This window comes from Alosa sapidissima, chromosome 11, assembly GCF_018492685.1.
Source record: "Alosa sapidissima isolate fAloSap1 chromosome 11, fAloSap1.pri, whole genome shotgun sequence".
NCBI lineage: Eukaryota > Metazoa > Chordata > Actinopteri > Clupeiformes > Clupeidae > Alosa > Alosa sapidissima.
In genome coordinates this window covers 2,055,223-2,071,147 of record NC_055967.1, presented here as the reverse complement: position 1 = coordinate 2,071,147, position 15,925 = coordinate 2,055,223, and the positions used below count along the sequence as shown (strand labels likewise).

The 15,925-nt window shown below is 40.0% G+C and overlaps 1 protein-coding gene across 2 annotated transcripts in view; it reads left to right on the top strand.

The window, feature by feature from the left end:
• The window catches only part of bbs4 (Bardet-Biedl syndrome 4), a 148,428-nt gene extending 133,494 nt beyond the window's left edge, over nucleotides 1-14,934 (top strand). For both annotated transcript variants that reach the window (XM_042108792.1, XM_042108793.1), the window contains exon 16: nucleotides 14,531-14,934. In XM_042108792.1, coding sequence (XP_041964726.1) covers nucleotides 14,531-14,658 — 128 coding nt within the window. In that variant the 3' untranslated portion in view covers nucleotides 14,659-14,934. The remainder of the gene's footprint in view (nucleotides 1-14,530) is intronic.
• Nucleotides 14,935-15,925: the final 991 nt, after the last annotated feature.

The window sequence follows — 15,925 nt, the reverse complement described above, 5'->3', positions numbered from 1 at the left end:
GTATTGCCTTTATCTTATAACTCCTTGTCTGAGCGACTACCAGGCCTATGGTTTTTAAAAGTCAGATGTTCCCTGACAAAGACATTCGAAAATTAAGAATGTTTATTGACTTGAAAAATACACTAATTTTTGCCAACTCCCTTCATTCAACCTTTGAAGACATTGCGGTCTGGTGCGCTATGTAGATCGTTTCTCGTACCATTTAATTTCTCAGAATGTAGGTCTACTAGGCCTACAATAACGTCATCACCAAATACATCTTTTATTTTTAGTTGATCAACCACAAAGAGTAGCATAGGCCTACTGTGCACAGTGCACTGACGACTGTAGCAGCCCAAGGTAACCAGTTGTTGTAGATGAGAGGCAACCCCTTGTTTCAGATAGCCTGGACAACATGTTACCTGGGTGTTGCCTACGTTATTAATTAATGGTAGCCTACAATAGTTAATTGATTCGCGTAACATATTAGTTGGCTTAAAGAGTAGGGAATCAGGATGGAGAGAGTCACGCGTGTGTTGCTTTTGCGGGATCGAATCCAGTTTTCAAAACATTTTTACATGTCTTTTGTCCGAGTGGCTGTAATGTAGCCGAGCGCTCATGGCGTATGAAAAGCGACTTCAAACCGCCTAAAACAACTTGTTTGTGAATGTCTGACAACTGCTGCAGCGCATGCACACGCAAGGAAACCAGTAGGTGGAGAAACCAGAAGGCACACAACACCGGAACGATTTTAAGGCTATTTCGCATAGGCTACTCAATGGTGCTATTTCACACTCATTATAGCGACCCCCACTCACCGGGGTTAGGTGGAAGGTGTTAATAGACGATTGGCGTAGCCTACAGTGAACTAGGGCTGTCAAAATTGCTCAAAAATGACGTTCGAATATCCCCTCTAAAATAAACAAATGTATTAGAATATATTGGAATATCTAGGCTATATTATTTCCGCATTATGTCAGTGACGCACATCATGTAATCTGTTTTTAACTTTTTGTATGGTTATTGCTTGACAGGGGGATCCCAAGCAGCTTTCAGCCATAAGGCATTTCCTAATTCACCCGACACTGATATTCAAAATGTTGAAACTATTTCGGCATAGCCTATAAGCAGTTTAATTAAATGTAATGTTAGTTGTAAACAAACGGGCTACTTGGTGAGGCTTGGCCTCACAGATGCGCTCGTGCCTTAAATGGCAATACAAATCTTCACGATAGGCCTATTAACTGACCGCCCGATTCACGTTGGCAGGGGGGGCCATCAGACATTTGTTCCCAAGGGTCTATGAATTGTTAATCCGGCCCTGCCCCCAACGAACGCAACTTTCCACCTCTGAGACAGCTGAAAAGAAGTCTAGAGGACTCCTAACTCACTAAGACCTACTTACTGTAGGCTGCGCAAACCACAGGCCTTTTTTGGGCAAGCCTGCATTCGCGACAGGCCTTCTGTTAAAGAATTTGATATAAATCCTTCTGTTAAAGAATTTGATATCAATCCTGCGCTAACAGTAATCCCCGCTTTTTACTAACAGGATGCATCGTTCAACTAACCAACATGTAAGTTACGACTGTTTCCCAAAACTGTCATACTTACATAGTACTGTAAGTTTGGACCATGATAGTTTCCAAACTTCAGTAGTCTGGACTAAGGTGGTTAATGACGTTTAGTAGTACGTGAACGGGCACCTGCACATACTTCTGTGGCGCATTGCGTTAAGGCCGGCAGATGACAGCCGTCGTTGCACAGCAGTTACCAGTCCCCTGTCCAAGAGTTTGAATCTGGGTTAAGATTTTGACAACAATATTGACATCGTTGTTTACCTAAGTTTATCTTTTGTGCAGATCATATTATCAAAATCAGAATCAGCCTTCGTGGCTTGGTTTGCGTAAACTAACAAGGACACCCCCCCCCCCTCCATGAAAATCAAAGGCTACATATTCTCAGCTGACTCGTCAAAAAGTGCGCACCACCTTATTATTATCTGCAGGTGTGTGACTTTTACTTACGTGCACATGGCTGCAAATTGACTTTTAATTTATGTATTTTCCGCCTTGGGCATTTTAAAATATGGATGTATGGTGGTTAGAAGTGTAAATATCAATTAGAAACCTAAATATATTTATAATTATTAATTTGCAAACAAATAACTGGCGTCAGTGACGTCTTTGACATGAAGATCCCTGGAACTATGCGTCTACTAGCATTCTACCACAGGTCGAGAGGTGTAGTTGTAACTACACAACTTTACGATAGTGGTTGCGAACGTTCGTTGCTACTATGGTTTTAGGAAACACTAACGTAGTGTAACGATGCATTGGACTATGTAAGTTCCAAATATGAATGTAATTCTGCGGCATAAAGCAGATGTATTTGTTTATTGTACAGAAAAATAAAAATGACATGTCAAGCAGTCAATTGACTACATTGCAGTCAAGAAGTAGAGCAAATTAATTTACGAAACCAAAACGTGGGTCTAAGCCTCTATAGCGTAGCCTGTTAAAAACGTCGCAGAAGCCTACCTAAGGCTACAGATTAATTCGGAACAGTTATTTCTCTACTGGCTCAATTATCACACCACTGTTTTGATTTGCGTAGTTGCGTTAACCCAACACTGACAATAATGTAGACAGCAAATTTCGATTTCCGTTACCACCGTGTAGTCAAGCCTTAAGCCATACCCAAGTAGCCTAAATCGAGGTAAATCGAGCGTTTTTTAGAAGGGGCGGCAGGCAGAGCGATGTACAATGGCAGAGCGACGCACAGTGGCTGAAAGTGGTACTAAAGCTTCACGCAGCTTCACGCCTCGTATTGCGCGACTGAAGTGGCCATTTGAAAGCGATGCCCACTGTACATGAAAGTTGTTCGTCTTGGGGAGTTACATGCACCTACCAAATTTGGTGTGCACAGCTGAAAGTATGTCAACCATGAGACTAAGTGACATAAGGGGGCGCTATAGGCCTTGAGCATGTGAATCTCTCGCATATATATTTTATGCGAGGATGAGATACAGAGAGAAAGTGACAAGTGAGAATGACAGGCAAAGCATAGTGGCCTCTTTTTATGTTATTTTTTCTTCAGCCAACGGTGGGTTAAATGAAAGACTTGATGAGGTGAGTTTAACAAATTCGCAAATTCGCGTTCCCCTAGCTGCCGTTTTGCTGTGAAACTAAAAATATTCCACTGAGTGCGATTGTACAGCCACAGCATATTCTGTGTTATAGCTATGAACACATACAATGGCTCGTTTAAAAGGTGAGACTTTAAGCTCTCAGTGGGTGCAAACCGTGTATTTCTACACGCCTCTGTTCCTGAGAAATCCCAAGCTAAACAGTGGCTAGTTTTCATCGAAATCGCTTTTTTTTTTTTTATAGAAATGGAGTTTTTCATGAAATATGAAGTGTTGCCTGTAAACTTTCCGGGAAGTGATCAGCGAGACCTGGCGAGACTGCCACCTAGTGATAGACCCACGAAAATGACCTGGTTTTGACCTGACGTGCATGCTTCACTGATTAGACCGAAAGCGGCAACCGAGTTATGATAAAATGTCCAGATTGTGCGTTTTCATGAGTTTTCGATCGTCATATATTTCATTTCCATTCATCACAGAGTTCCCAAAATCACATATAAGGTGTATTAGAGTGTCTAGTTTCGTAATTAAAAAAAAAAAGCTAAAAAACGTAATATTACGTTTTTGGCACTCAACGCATGGGAAGGAAAAAGGCACTCAATGAGTTAACAACGAGTCTGAAAGTGGACCAAGGCGAAATATTTTGAGCTTCTAATTAGTGTGTTCAATTTGTTTTTTTCTTTGGAGCATATGGATCCTTCTTCTTGATTATTAGCGTGAGAACAAATAATAGGCTTACAGACGGAGATCGCGCACCTTTCACTGTAGTTGGGATAATGTAGGCCTAATCATTGCAGCCTCACAGATGGCAGAATGACACCGCGATCTGAAAGAAACTTAAGTGCACGTGCAAGTGAAATTCTTTAAAAGCAATCAGTAGTTTGCATTAGTCAGCAGGTAATAATTGAACAATGAATGTTTTTTATTTTTTTAACAAATAAACGAAACATATAGGTTATTGTGAGTAAAGGGACTACACACTGACAACAGCAGATGTCCATAAGCCTCTATCTACTGTAGCCTACATCCAGGTGAATTAGATATGTTGGCATAACATGGGCGATAGATGTATTTCTTTACAAAATAAATCTTTAATAATAATGAATTGAAAAGAGGTAATAATACCAGACATGATTGATTAGAGGCCACATATAAGAAAATGGACAACATATCCACATCAGTGCCTATCAACACAAGTGGTTTTCATAGGTCAGGATTATTAGCAGAGACTTTCTAATGAGGAGACACAGGACTCAAAAAATCCTCCATAGAAATGCATGGGGTTAGTTTGTAACGCCAATATGGCTGTTGTCTACACATATCCCACCCCTTCCTCGGCAAAACGTTGACATGTGAATACATTGAGCCAATCATGTAGTGGGATGTGAATACATTGAGCCAATTATGTGGTGTGTTGTGAACTCATTTCTGCCGGATAGGATGCCCGATGAGTGCCCAAATAACGTTGCAATATGGCCGCCGAGTGGAGGGACTTGCCTAGAAGGACTTTGTTATTAGGCTCTAAAACAGATTGTCAACAACATTATAGAGCTACTGTAAAAGATTCAGTTTGCACTTTCAGGAACACATTGGATCCCATTTAGATAGATATTCAACATTAAAGATGGGTCGCTAGCCAAAACGTGTCTTGCGAGTATGGCTATGTCTGTTTTTGGCTGCATGCATGAAGGCCGACATGAGCAATTTTCTTTTTTATCGGCTCGAGGTGCTACTAAAAAAAATTCTTCAAGGTTGGCAGGCTGAGATGTTGCAAAAGACATCGAAAGACGCAATTAATCAGAAATAAATAATGTAATCTGCAGCACTTTATTTAATAACAAGAGCAAGCAACAAGAGAGTTGAGTTCACTGCGAGGCCAAACCCAAGAGCAGAGTCGAACTGATCTCTGCAATAATCATTTTGGAGGTACAAACTCTGCCTGCTCCTGCTTCCATTTTACATTGACTTGACATTTTTTTAATTGAATTTTTGCGACGTTCTCCTGATGTGCCTTTTGCACGAAAAAGAACATAGGCTACTCACCTGTTCTGCTACTAGGCCACTGAAAGGAACAACAGAAAATCTGTTTAGGCAGTCGATATACAGTATGGTAACGAGCTGTGTGCGCCTGGAAATACGATAGAAGATATGCTTTCTGAATAGTACAAATGTTCTTCCCAATCGTTTCCATAAAATAGTCAAAGACAGAAAACTAAGTCTTATAATGACATAATGGTATAGTCTGTTTTCCATTTAGGATGCGTGAGGAATAAGGCTTTCATGGTGGACCACACACTTTTTTTGTGTCAAGAACTCTGCACATAGGCTTAGTCCATAGTCCATAGCCTAGACGGCTCTGGTCATCCCATCTTACCCTCCCCCCACTTCCTCTAGCCTACCATTCAGGCTATGAAGACCTGCTGGGAGTAAAACGACTTGTTGCCGTTTTGGGACATTACGCTACGTTAAGCTTTTTCACGTTAAGCCCCCCTCCCCCACTCCCTTCTTTCACAAGCAGTGCAGCTTTCTGAAGCTAATGTAACAACAAATACCACCAATATTGTTGTGTGGCAATAAAAGTATCCAGGGTTTGCGCAAGTATCCTAAATATATAAATAAATTAATAAAATCCTTAATGTGAAAGCGTAGCTTAATGTCCCAAAACGGCAACAAGTTGTTTTACTCCCCGTATGCGCTCATTATTAAGAAAGTTTAACATGTCCCAAAAACAGCTATCAATTAATCACCAAACGTCTTATAAACAAGTCTTGCCAGGAGCAACAACTTGCAAAAAAAAAGATAAAAAAATAGGCCTAGGCCTAATAATGGTTGGAATAGAAAGATGCAAGTTATGTTTTAAAGAAAAACAAATGCTCCCGTTACCCCGCAGAAGTTTCAAAGTAGCCTACACCCAGCCTAAGCCTACTTCAGAACACCTCATCGACTGTCTGTAGTAGGCTATAACTTCAATTCAATAAAAAGATTTCTAAAGAAAAACGTTGCATCATTAGGCTACTCCTACCTGGATTCGAACTCAGGACTGCCTGAAAGAACAGACCTGTTCGGGAAACACGCGCATTAACCCACTCGACCATCAGACAACGCTAGGTGCATCGAGTATTGGGTAGGACCAGGGTAGGAATTTCACGGCGGCCACGACGGCCATGGCCGTCGTTGCCCCTTGTGTTGGCCGTGATGCCCCTTTGAAAATCAGAGGTTTACAGGCCACTGTGGCCTTGCTGCCCCATTCTTTTCAATATTCTGGTTTGCGTCCGACTAATAGCGTATTTTATTAGCCTATGGCCAGTCAAAATAATCTTAGCATTCACAGCGCAAATTAATTTAGTCTTTTAAGCAGTGAAGAAAGTGACTGCAGGCAAGCGCACGGCAAGAAAGAAAGTGCGTCCAAATTCACCCATTCTTCTCAGTTGCACTACTCGCGAAGTAGCCTACTCAATCACACAGACATCACAAGTATCACATCACATGAAAGAGCTTTTTCTCAGCTTTTAAACGATGTTAACCGCTAATTGCTGTGGTGAACGGTTCGCGAGACAAGTAAATAATATGATTACATTTAATCATAAATTCTAGGTTCTGCGCCTATCTCCCTACCCATTCATCTCGGTGGAATACTTCACAAACCCTTCGTTCAACACATGACAAACCATATATCAAAATAAACAGCAGACCTTACCGAACACAAAGGTGTAAAGCAGTCCCCTGTACAGTTAGCCGTTCCAGAGTAATCACAATGTGTTTAAATTTTTCTACATTATTTCATAACAGGCCAAATACAAAATAAATGTTACAAATATCGCCTAGATACCGGTAAATATTAAAATCAGAGGATATACAGCTGACTTAGAGTTTGTGAAAGTAGCCTTAATCATCACAAAATGCTAAGCATGCATCTAGGCTATTTGAGTTTCTTAAAGCTGAGCTGTGCTTAAATTGTTCAATACATGATTTCATAACAGGCCAAATATAAAATAAATGTTAAATATAGCCTAGATATGTGTAAATATTACATGATCAGATGACTTACAGTTCTATGTAATATGTCATGTTTCATGTTTTTGTAAGTTTCATACAGTGATGCAGGTCTACTGCTGTGAATAGGCTAAATACAACTGTGATCATGGTTATAGCCTACAACTATATAGTTAACTTTGGCCTTAGTGCCCTGACAATGTGGCCTTTGTGCCCCCCACCAAATGTGCCCAACTGAAGGCGAAGTGGCCTTGCCCCTAAAATGGTGAAATTCCAAGCCTGGGTAGGACTGTACACTGGTTGCTGTGGCACAGCCTTGAGTGACCGAATTTGTTTTCCTTTGTCATATGAATGCTGTAATTTTGTTAACATTACTGTTAAGGAGATGCTGTATGCTGCAAAGGCTATATTTCAACCTCATTAGTGTAGTTAAAAAAATTTGACCGCGGAACGCCACAGCGGACTTATGCTGCCCCCTAGCGGCTGCAGTTGTACTTACATTTCAGGCAGCTGCGTTTTTCGTGAATGAAGTGTCCATTTTTAACTAGTACCCACTGTAACATTGTTCCATCATTTGCGCACACAGGTTTACACAGAGTGATGAATACCACTACATCTTTTCTTCTAAGAAACCCTGCCAGTTACCCTAATTAGTTGTGAAATATTCCTTCTTTTGTTTTCTTTATCATTACACAACTTTTTATATGTTTTCTGTCCTTTTTGCAACTAAATGTGAGTTTAAGAGAATTGCAGATTATTACATTCTATTTTATTCACATTTTACACAACGTCCCAACTTTTTCTGTTTTGGGGTTGTATTATAGCTATCATTCCTTATGTGAACACCCTAGAGTTTGTAGCTGTCACATACTTCTGTTTCTCTCAGTTGCTTCCTGTAGCCTGAAGTCCATACCAAAGTTTAGTTTTCAGACCCTGAAGGAATTTCTTTTCTGTTCATTGCTTTTTGTGAGAGTGTTTCTACTTAGCTCAATAAGGGAAAAAAATCAAGAGCCTATGTTGAGTACAAATATGTCTTCTGAAGGCATAAACAGAGCCCAGCCAAAAACTCCAATAAAATTTTGATCAACTTTGAGGGACAGCTATGACCATGCAGGATCATCCAGACCAAACATGACGATTTTGCTACATACTATTCCTATTTCTAAAACTGATTAGCCTGGCTAGCGCCACCACTTCTCAATGAGACGTGGTCTGGGAACCAAACGTTCATTTTCTCGTATTTGAAAAAAATGCCCAGATCCGTTTATTGGGTGCCACGGATGTCTATCAAATGCGTCTGTGCATAGCTCATCATCGTCTTGCTTTCCCCCCTGTTCTGTGATTGGTTCCCTATCTCAGGCGAAAATTTGCTCCATGGTCTCCAGGCTGCCTTAGCAGTGTGAATCAAATCGCGCGCAAGGCAGCATGGGAACACCCAGGCTAAAAACTGATAGTTCCGGTCCTTGATTGTGATTGGCTGAATCACGTTCGATGCCGTTGTAAAATCCAGCACAAACATACACCTTGACCGCATTCCGTTCTATATTACTGCGCTACCACAACTTGATACAAAAGTTAAAGTAGCTGCGTCTCGATGTTGCTTGGCAACCAGATAGAGGAAATATATTTCTTGGCGGAAGAATGATCATCTAGGAATAACTCGTTATATTTCTAGTTGCTGTACCTTTACTTTATGAAACTTTGCCAGGTATTTATAGTAACAGTTTTAGAAAAGCAATAAGCCACTCGAGTCCGTAGGTTACGCTGACTCTACAACAGCTAAGGGGGGTTTTAGGCACTCCGCTAGCGCTTAGCTGTTGTAGAATTAGCGTAACCTACGGCCTCTCGGGGCGTATTGCTTAATTATGTACCAGCACGCAAAATTTGAGCAAAATCAGCATCCCCCTCCCTCCGTAAAACTGGCTGTAACTTTTGATCTTACATAAAAGTAATTTTACAGTGTGTCTCCTGGGTAACATAGGTACATCTGGTCATTTTTTCAGAGTTTTTTGAGACCTAAGTGCGTGGGCCCTGGTTGAATTGACCTGGAATGACCCTGTAGTAAGTCATGGAAATTCAGGTTTTTTGTCAGGGAAAAGTCATGGAATTTTACATTTGACTTAGAGTGGGAACCCTGACTGTTTAACGTAGAAACTTTGTTTAAACTTTGTATAGTTATTATTGAGATATTAACAAAAAACAAGCTTATTTTTCCCCATAGACTTTGCATTAGCATAATGACATTATAAAGGGCCATTAACGACTTGCAATCTACTGCACCTGTGCTCTCTCACTGACAGCAACTTCAATGGAACCTATTCTCTGTGTCTCTCTCCATTGAACTGGATAGCTCACTTTTCTCTTCCTCACTTTCTTTCACTTCTTTTTCTTCACTTCATCCATTAAACTATCTACCTATGCACATCCATTAATTCACTATTAAATAATTTAGCTATTTAAACTACTCAATTTTTGAACTGTATTTACCGGTATTTAGCACTTTGAGTCCCTTTTCTGGTTTGTTTTGGATGAACTAGAGTGGTGGACACCGAAATTTTGACGATTGGTCCTGTCTCGACTTTCGCCTTTGACTTCTCAGAGTGGCTGCAAACAGGCATACTGTAGGCTACTCAAACATGTCCTAAAACAACCCTTAACGTTCGTTTTCAAAATCACCGAGTGGTTAGTGGTGTTCGTTGATTATTAAAAGCAAATATATCGGTGCAATGTATGATTTCCAGTCTTATTTGCTATTGTGGAACTATTCACAACCGCTCAATATTTGAACCTGAAGCATAGACGGTGGCGCAGTAATATCAACGTGCAATGAGTCTTCCAACAGAAATCAATGGGATTTTACAAAATGCCAAATAAAACACGACAGAAACTGTATTTCGCTACGCTACTTGTTTTGGAACATCCAACGAACACCACTAACCACTCGGTGAGTTGCACAGTTTTGAAAACGAATGTTAAGGGTTGTTTTAGGACATGTTTGAGTAGCCTACAGTATGCCTGCTGACAGCCACTCTGACTCTAGTCAAAGGCGATTCAAAACGAGTCAGAAAGGTCGAGACAGGACCAATCGTCAACATTTCGGTGTCCACCACTCGTTCATCCAAAACAAACCAGAAAAGGGACTCAAAGTGCTAAATACCGGAATTTTCCTTTAAGCCATTCCAACTGTCACTTGTCATCAACTATGACTCCCGCCAACTGTTTTCTCTGCCTAAAACTCTTTCAAAATAAACGTCCTCACTACAATAATTCCCTATTAAACTAGATGTACCGCATAGCGGTACAAAATATGACCGCCGCTCAGTGCTGTACATCCATTCCGCAAAAATAAATCATATTAATGAATTTGTCTCCATCTTCTACTCCATCCCCCACTCTTGAAACTTTTGTGTATGCTTGTTTGAAATGTGTGTTTGCGGGCCGCACACAAAGTAGCCTACTGGCGCTGCAAAGGTGAATAGATTTGTAGCACTTGCCAAAAAATTTGTAGCATTGTTATAAAACCTTTAAAATATATAAACAATCACAAGTAAGGCAGTTCATCACAGTCCATCCATTGCAACTGGACTGATGAAAGGTACACCTGTAGGCTACATTTGTATTTTGGGAAAAGCAGAAGGTAGCAGCATAATGTATTTATTTATTTATTATTAAACAAAACAATCCCTGTCAGTTCCATGCAGTTTTCAACAGCTATCAAGAAGAGAGGTCATGTCATGGATTTTTGTGAATGTATCTTCTTCTACATACATGCATAAGTTTAGTCATCTAGTTCATATGATATTTAGCTTTATTGTCAATGCACAAATTAAATACCAGTAGTGTAAAACAAAATGCCGTTTTACCCAGTGGTGCAAATAACTGACATGTCCAAAAGGGCCTTCATGAAATGCATTGCCAGACTGTTCATACACATTTTAACGGGCCAAGTTGAAGAGCTACTGTCCGTTATTGTTTGTGCAAATAATATGCTGATTCATGTTCCCTTGCATTTTGCAACTATGAGGTCCATGGTTAGTCTGGCTTGCGCCAGACCAAGCTCAATCTTTTAAGAAATCGAAAAGGAATCGCCGGCAGATCAGGCATCAGAGTTCACCCAGCCTAGTCCATGGTAGGCACCCGATAGAAATATTGTTTAATTTTGCGATTGAAATTTCCACGCACTGGCGCCCCCCCTGCGACGTGTTCGCCCCCGGTTTCAGAGCTATTCTAAATGCAAAAATGCATAGAGGGAGTTATGACAAAACCGTGACTGTTAACAAACTATAAGCTATATAAGGTAGGCCCTATGCTAGGCCTATTACACAACATAAATTGTCACTAGGCTATGCTGGCGACCCAAATAAAATCTCCTTTGGGAACCAAAGCGACACTTCTAAATGGAACCCAACCCACTGTACAGTAGCTCAAGGTCTGTGGCTAAAGCAGCCATAATGAAAGCGTTATCATTGTTTGGATACTTCACACACACGTGTTTTTTAATCGCATACACTACTACTACCAAGCTGGAATCAAAGCGCATCGACTCCCCTCTCACACCCTAAACACGCACTTCGAACAAACAAAAAACGTCTCAGTCTCACGGTATAGCCATAGGCAAAACTGTATTGGACCGGTGTAACGTTGGTACTAAATCATCCATCGCAAAGAATGATTTTTGTAGCACGTGCAACAAATATGTGTAGGTACAGCCCTGCCCTGGATACATCTCTCAGCATGCGCTCTAAAACATTTGGTTTAAATGGAGATGTAGATCACGGGTGCGTTAATAAATGTACATTGCGGCGAGTTGACACAAATTATTCACTTTGACGAATTTATGTAGTTTCAGTCCTAGTTACTTTACTTTGAGCCATGCTCTTCCTTACTTGAATCACTTTTGAAAATAGAGGATTGAAGTAGCCTACTGTATATGGGTGTTTGGGAATGAACGTTGACTCAGATGCTTTTTGAGACTTTGAGCTAAATGTCCCAGCCCGGTGTTTAGGATGCATCATAGACAGGTTATCTTTCAGGTAGCCTATATATTTTCCATTAGAAAACCATCACGTAGCGAACGTGTTGTGGCTAACTCACTTAGCTCCTGTTAGTAGCCTAGGTTATGGTCATAAGCAAATGAGATGACAGTCGAAAGATGCAATTAGTGCTGTTATCAATTTTCTTGGTAGCCTATAACCGCATTTATGGTTTTCTTCGCTGCTAGGCCCCCAATTACATGTCATGCAGAAATCATCCTACCCTTATTAGACGTTCTCTGCGGTAAACTACAGTCTTGTCCTTGTAGGAAGCGTAGTGTCTTTCCAACCCACTTTAGATTAACTTCCAACAAAATTACGTCTCACTGCAACGATGCGCCATCTGGTGGACAAACGACAACGTGACGCCAGTACTGGAAATGCAGCCAAATTATTATGATGAATATTTGGTTTTCTTTTAATCCTACTGAATTTGTAATTATGTATCGCCCGTTGTAATTGCCGATACTGATGGTATGTGCGTGCCTGTGTGTGTGTGTGCGTGTGTTTATGTGTGCACCACCATCTACAGGCCAATGAGTGTAAAGTCACTAAATGTACACATAACTTAATTTTTTTAGACCCCCCCATGGATGAAATTCTACGAAACTTGGCATACCCCCAGAGAATGTCAGGTTAATCATACACATAAAATTTGGTGCAGTTCTGAACATCTTAACTGAAGAGAGGGGGCGATTGAAGCAGAATGATATTGCATTTTCATTTTTTACCGGGGGGGTGCAAATCACAAATGAGTGATTATGGGCTAGGTTGATGTGGGCCCTTGAGACCAACATACTATAAACATTTCTTCATCCTCGGTGCCACGGTTCAGGTAGTTATTTAGGAAAAACTGCATTTTTGGGGTTTCGGGGGGCCCAGCGCGGGGGGGGTGAGTGGCCCCCGGGGACCAAATTAAATTTTTCCGTAAAAGTCTAGTGGGGCTACATACCCACCAAATTTCATGTGCCCCGGTGGTTCGGTGTCCCGGGTATCGTTGACCAAAAATTCAGGAAGTAGATGACAGGGAAAAAAACTTTGACAATCCCCATATGACCGCTTCGCTAGCGGCGGTCATAATAATTTAACAATTTAAACTATCCAACTGTTTAACTGGTCAGCCCTTCAAACTGTCATCAACTGTCATTGTCATCAACTATGTCTCCCGCCAACTTCCTCTGCCCACAACTGTTTCAAAATAAAAGTCCTCACTACAATAATTAACTATTAAATAATTTAACTATTTGAAACTATTCAACTATTTAACTGTTCAGCCATTCCAACTATCAGTTGTCATCAACTATGACTCCCGCCAAATGTTTCCTCTGGCCACAACTGTTTCCAAATAAAAGTTTGTTTAGCATTTTATGTTAATATATGTTTTGCATTTTCATGCACTGGTAATTCCTCGGAATTACATTTTCTAGTTTATTTCTGTATTTCCACATTGCCACATTTATGTAGGTTATTTATGTATCTCTACATAGTTTCATTCCTGTATGTATTTCCACGTTGCTTAATTTTATTATTATATTTCCGTAACTGTATTATGGAAATTAGGTAACAATTACGCAGTTGCATAAATTAATTACCAGTTTTACCAAACTGTATGGATCAGTTTATTTAATTGTACTCTCTCTGAATTTATTTCTGCATTTATTTATTTATTTATCCTAAAGTCATCTTTGGTCCTCCATCTTCTATTCAGTAATGCTGCTGTGCCAGCTGCAGCTCTCATTTGGATGTTAGCATAACTTGTAGCCACTTTGGCTGCTTAAGCCGGCAGCCGGCTTACTCGCGCTACGTAGCACCAATTTTCTTTCCACATTTTTCTCAACCGACAGTACATGACCATTTACATTGTAGATACATCAAAACTATTAATGAACACATGTGGAATTATGTACTTAACAAAAAAGTGTGAATTAACTGAAAACATGTCTTATATTCTAGTTTCTTCAAAGTTGCTTTTTTTTTTTTTTTTTTTTTAATACCATATTCAGCAAGCCATACAAATATTCATCTGTGGGCCAAATAACTTTGCATTCATTCATAGTTTTGATGCCTTCAGTGAGAATCTACAATGTAAATAGTCATGAAAATAAAGAAAACGCATTGAAATGAGAAGGTGTGTCCAAACTTTTGCCCTGTACTGTATACTACAGATGTTAATAACCAACTTTCTGTATTCATGTAAACACCATATCCTGAATATGATGAAAACCGTGATACGCCTCATAACGGAGATACTGAAGTGCATGTCATTTTAATGTCAAAATATGGAAATAAGGCTAATATATTGTTTCATTTATGATCTTTAGTAACTTGAATTGTTCATTTTCGAAATTCTTAAATGACGTGGTGTATATTAAATCTATAGGTTCATCGTCCATTCCCTTGGCACCTGATGTGGAACCCAGTCCGAACTGCACACCACCAGAATCCCCTGGGGACGAAGACACTACAGATTTTGATGAACCTAAAACTACAGACAAATCATCCCAGTGAAAAACAATGGCTGTGTAGAGTTTTGCAGGGAGATAAACCTTTGTAGAAAACAGAAGAACTTTTGGTATTCTAAACTGGGAGTAATCTTTTGGTCATTGTAGATATCTATGGTAAGACTGTATACGGTAGAAATGTATACGGCACATTAACAGTTGGTATTCATATTGCCATTGTGTTATTTTCCATATATATTTGTGTCGTTTTGTGTTGGTTATGTTTAATATTGTTAGAAGTTAAAAGTTTATTCTTTGCCTGATGTTAAATCAATATCACATCCTTTGGTGTACTGGCCTCATTGAGCATTTCAATACTTGATATGTCAATGAAATCTGGTCTTACAAATGCTATTTGATAGGCCTTCTTCTGCACCCTTCCTTCTTACTTCTTGCTAGAATGCCGGCTAGGTGTTCAATAGCTTATCCTAAATGTGTACACTGCGTTCCAAATTATTGTGCAAATTACATTTTTCTCAGATTTTCCTAAATTAGTTGATGCAAATGACAGTCAGTATAATTTTCAAGTCATCAACCGTATAATTCGAATTTTATTGCATAAACCTCCCAATAATAACAGTATTTTTTTCAAAAATAAAAAAACTCATGCACTGTTCCAAATTATTATGCACAATAGACTTTCAAGACATTTTATAGGTTGTAAAGAACTAAAAATGGTATTTTGTTGAATTTGCAGCATTAGGAGGTCGTATAAATTAAATCAAAAGTTATTTCAATCAAAAACATCTTAACAGGCCAGGTTACATGTTAACATAGGACCCCTTCATTGATATCACCTTCACAATTCTTGCATCCATTGAACTTGTGAGTTCTTGGAGAGTTTCTGCTTTAATGTCTTTGCAGGATGTCAGAATAGCCTCCCAGAGCTGCTGCTTGGATGTGAACTGCCTCCCACCCTCATAGATCTTTTGCTTGATGATGCCCCAAAGGTTCTTTCAATAGGGTTGAGGTCAGGGGAAGGTGGGGGCCACACCATGAGTTTCTCTCCTTTTATGCCCATAGCAGCCAATGACCCAGAGGTATTCTTTGCAGCATGAGATGGTGCATTGTCATGCATAAAGATGATTTTGCTACGGAAGGCATGGTTCTTCTTTTTGTACCACGGAAGAAAGTGGTCAGTCAGAAACTCTACATACTTTGCTGAGGTCATTTTCACACCGTCAGGGAGCCTAAAGGGGCCAACCAGCTCTCTCCCCATGATTCCGACCCAAAACATGACTCCGCCACCTCCTTCCTAACGTATCAGCCTTGTT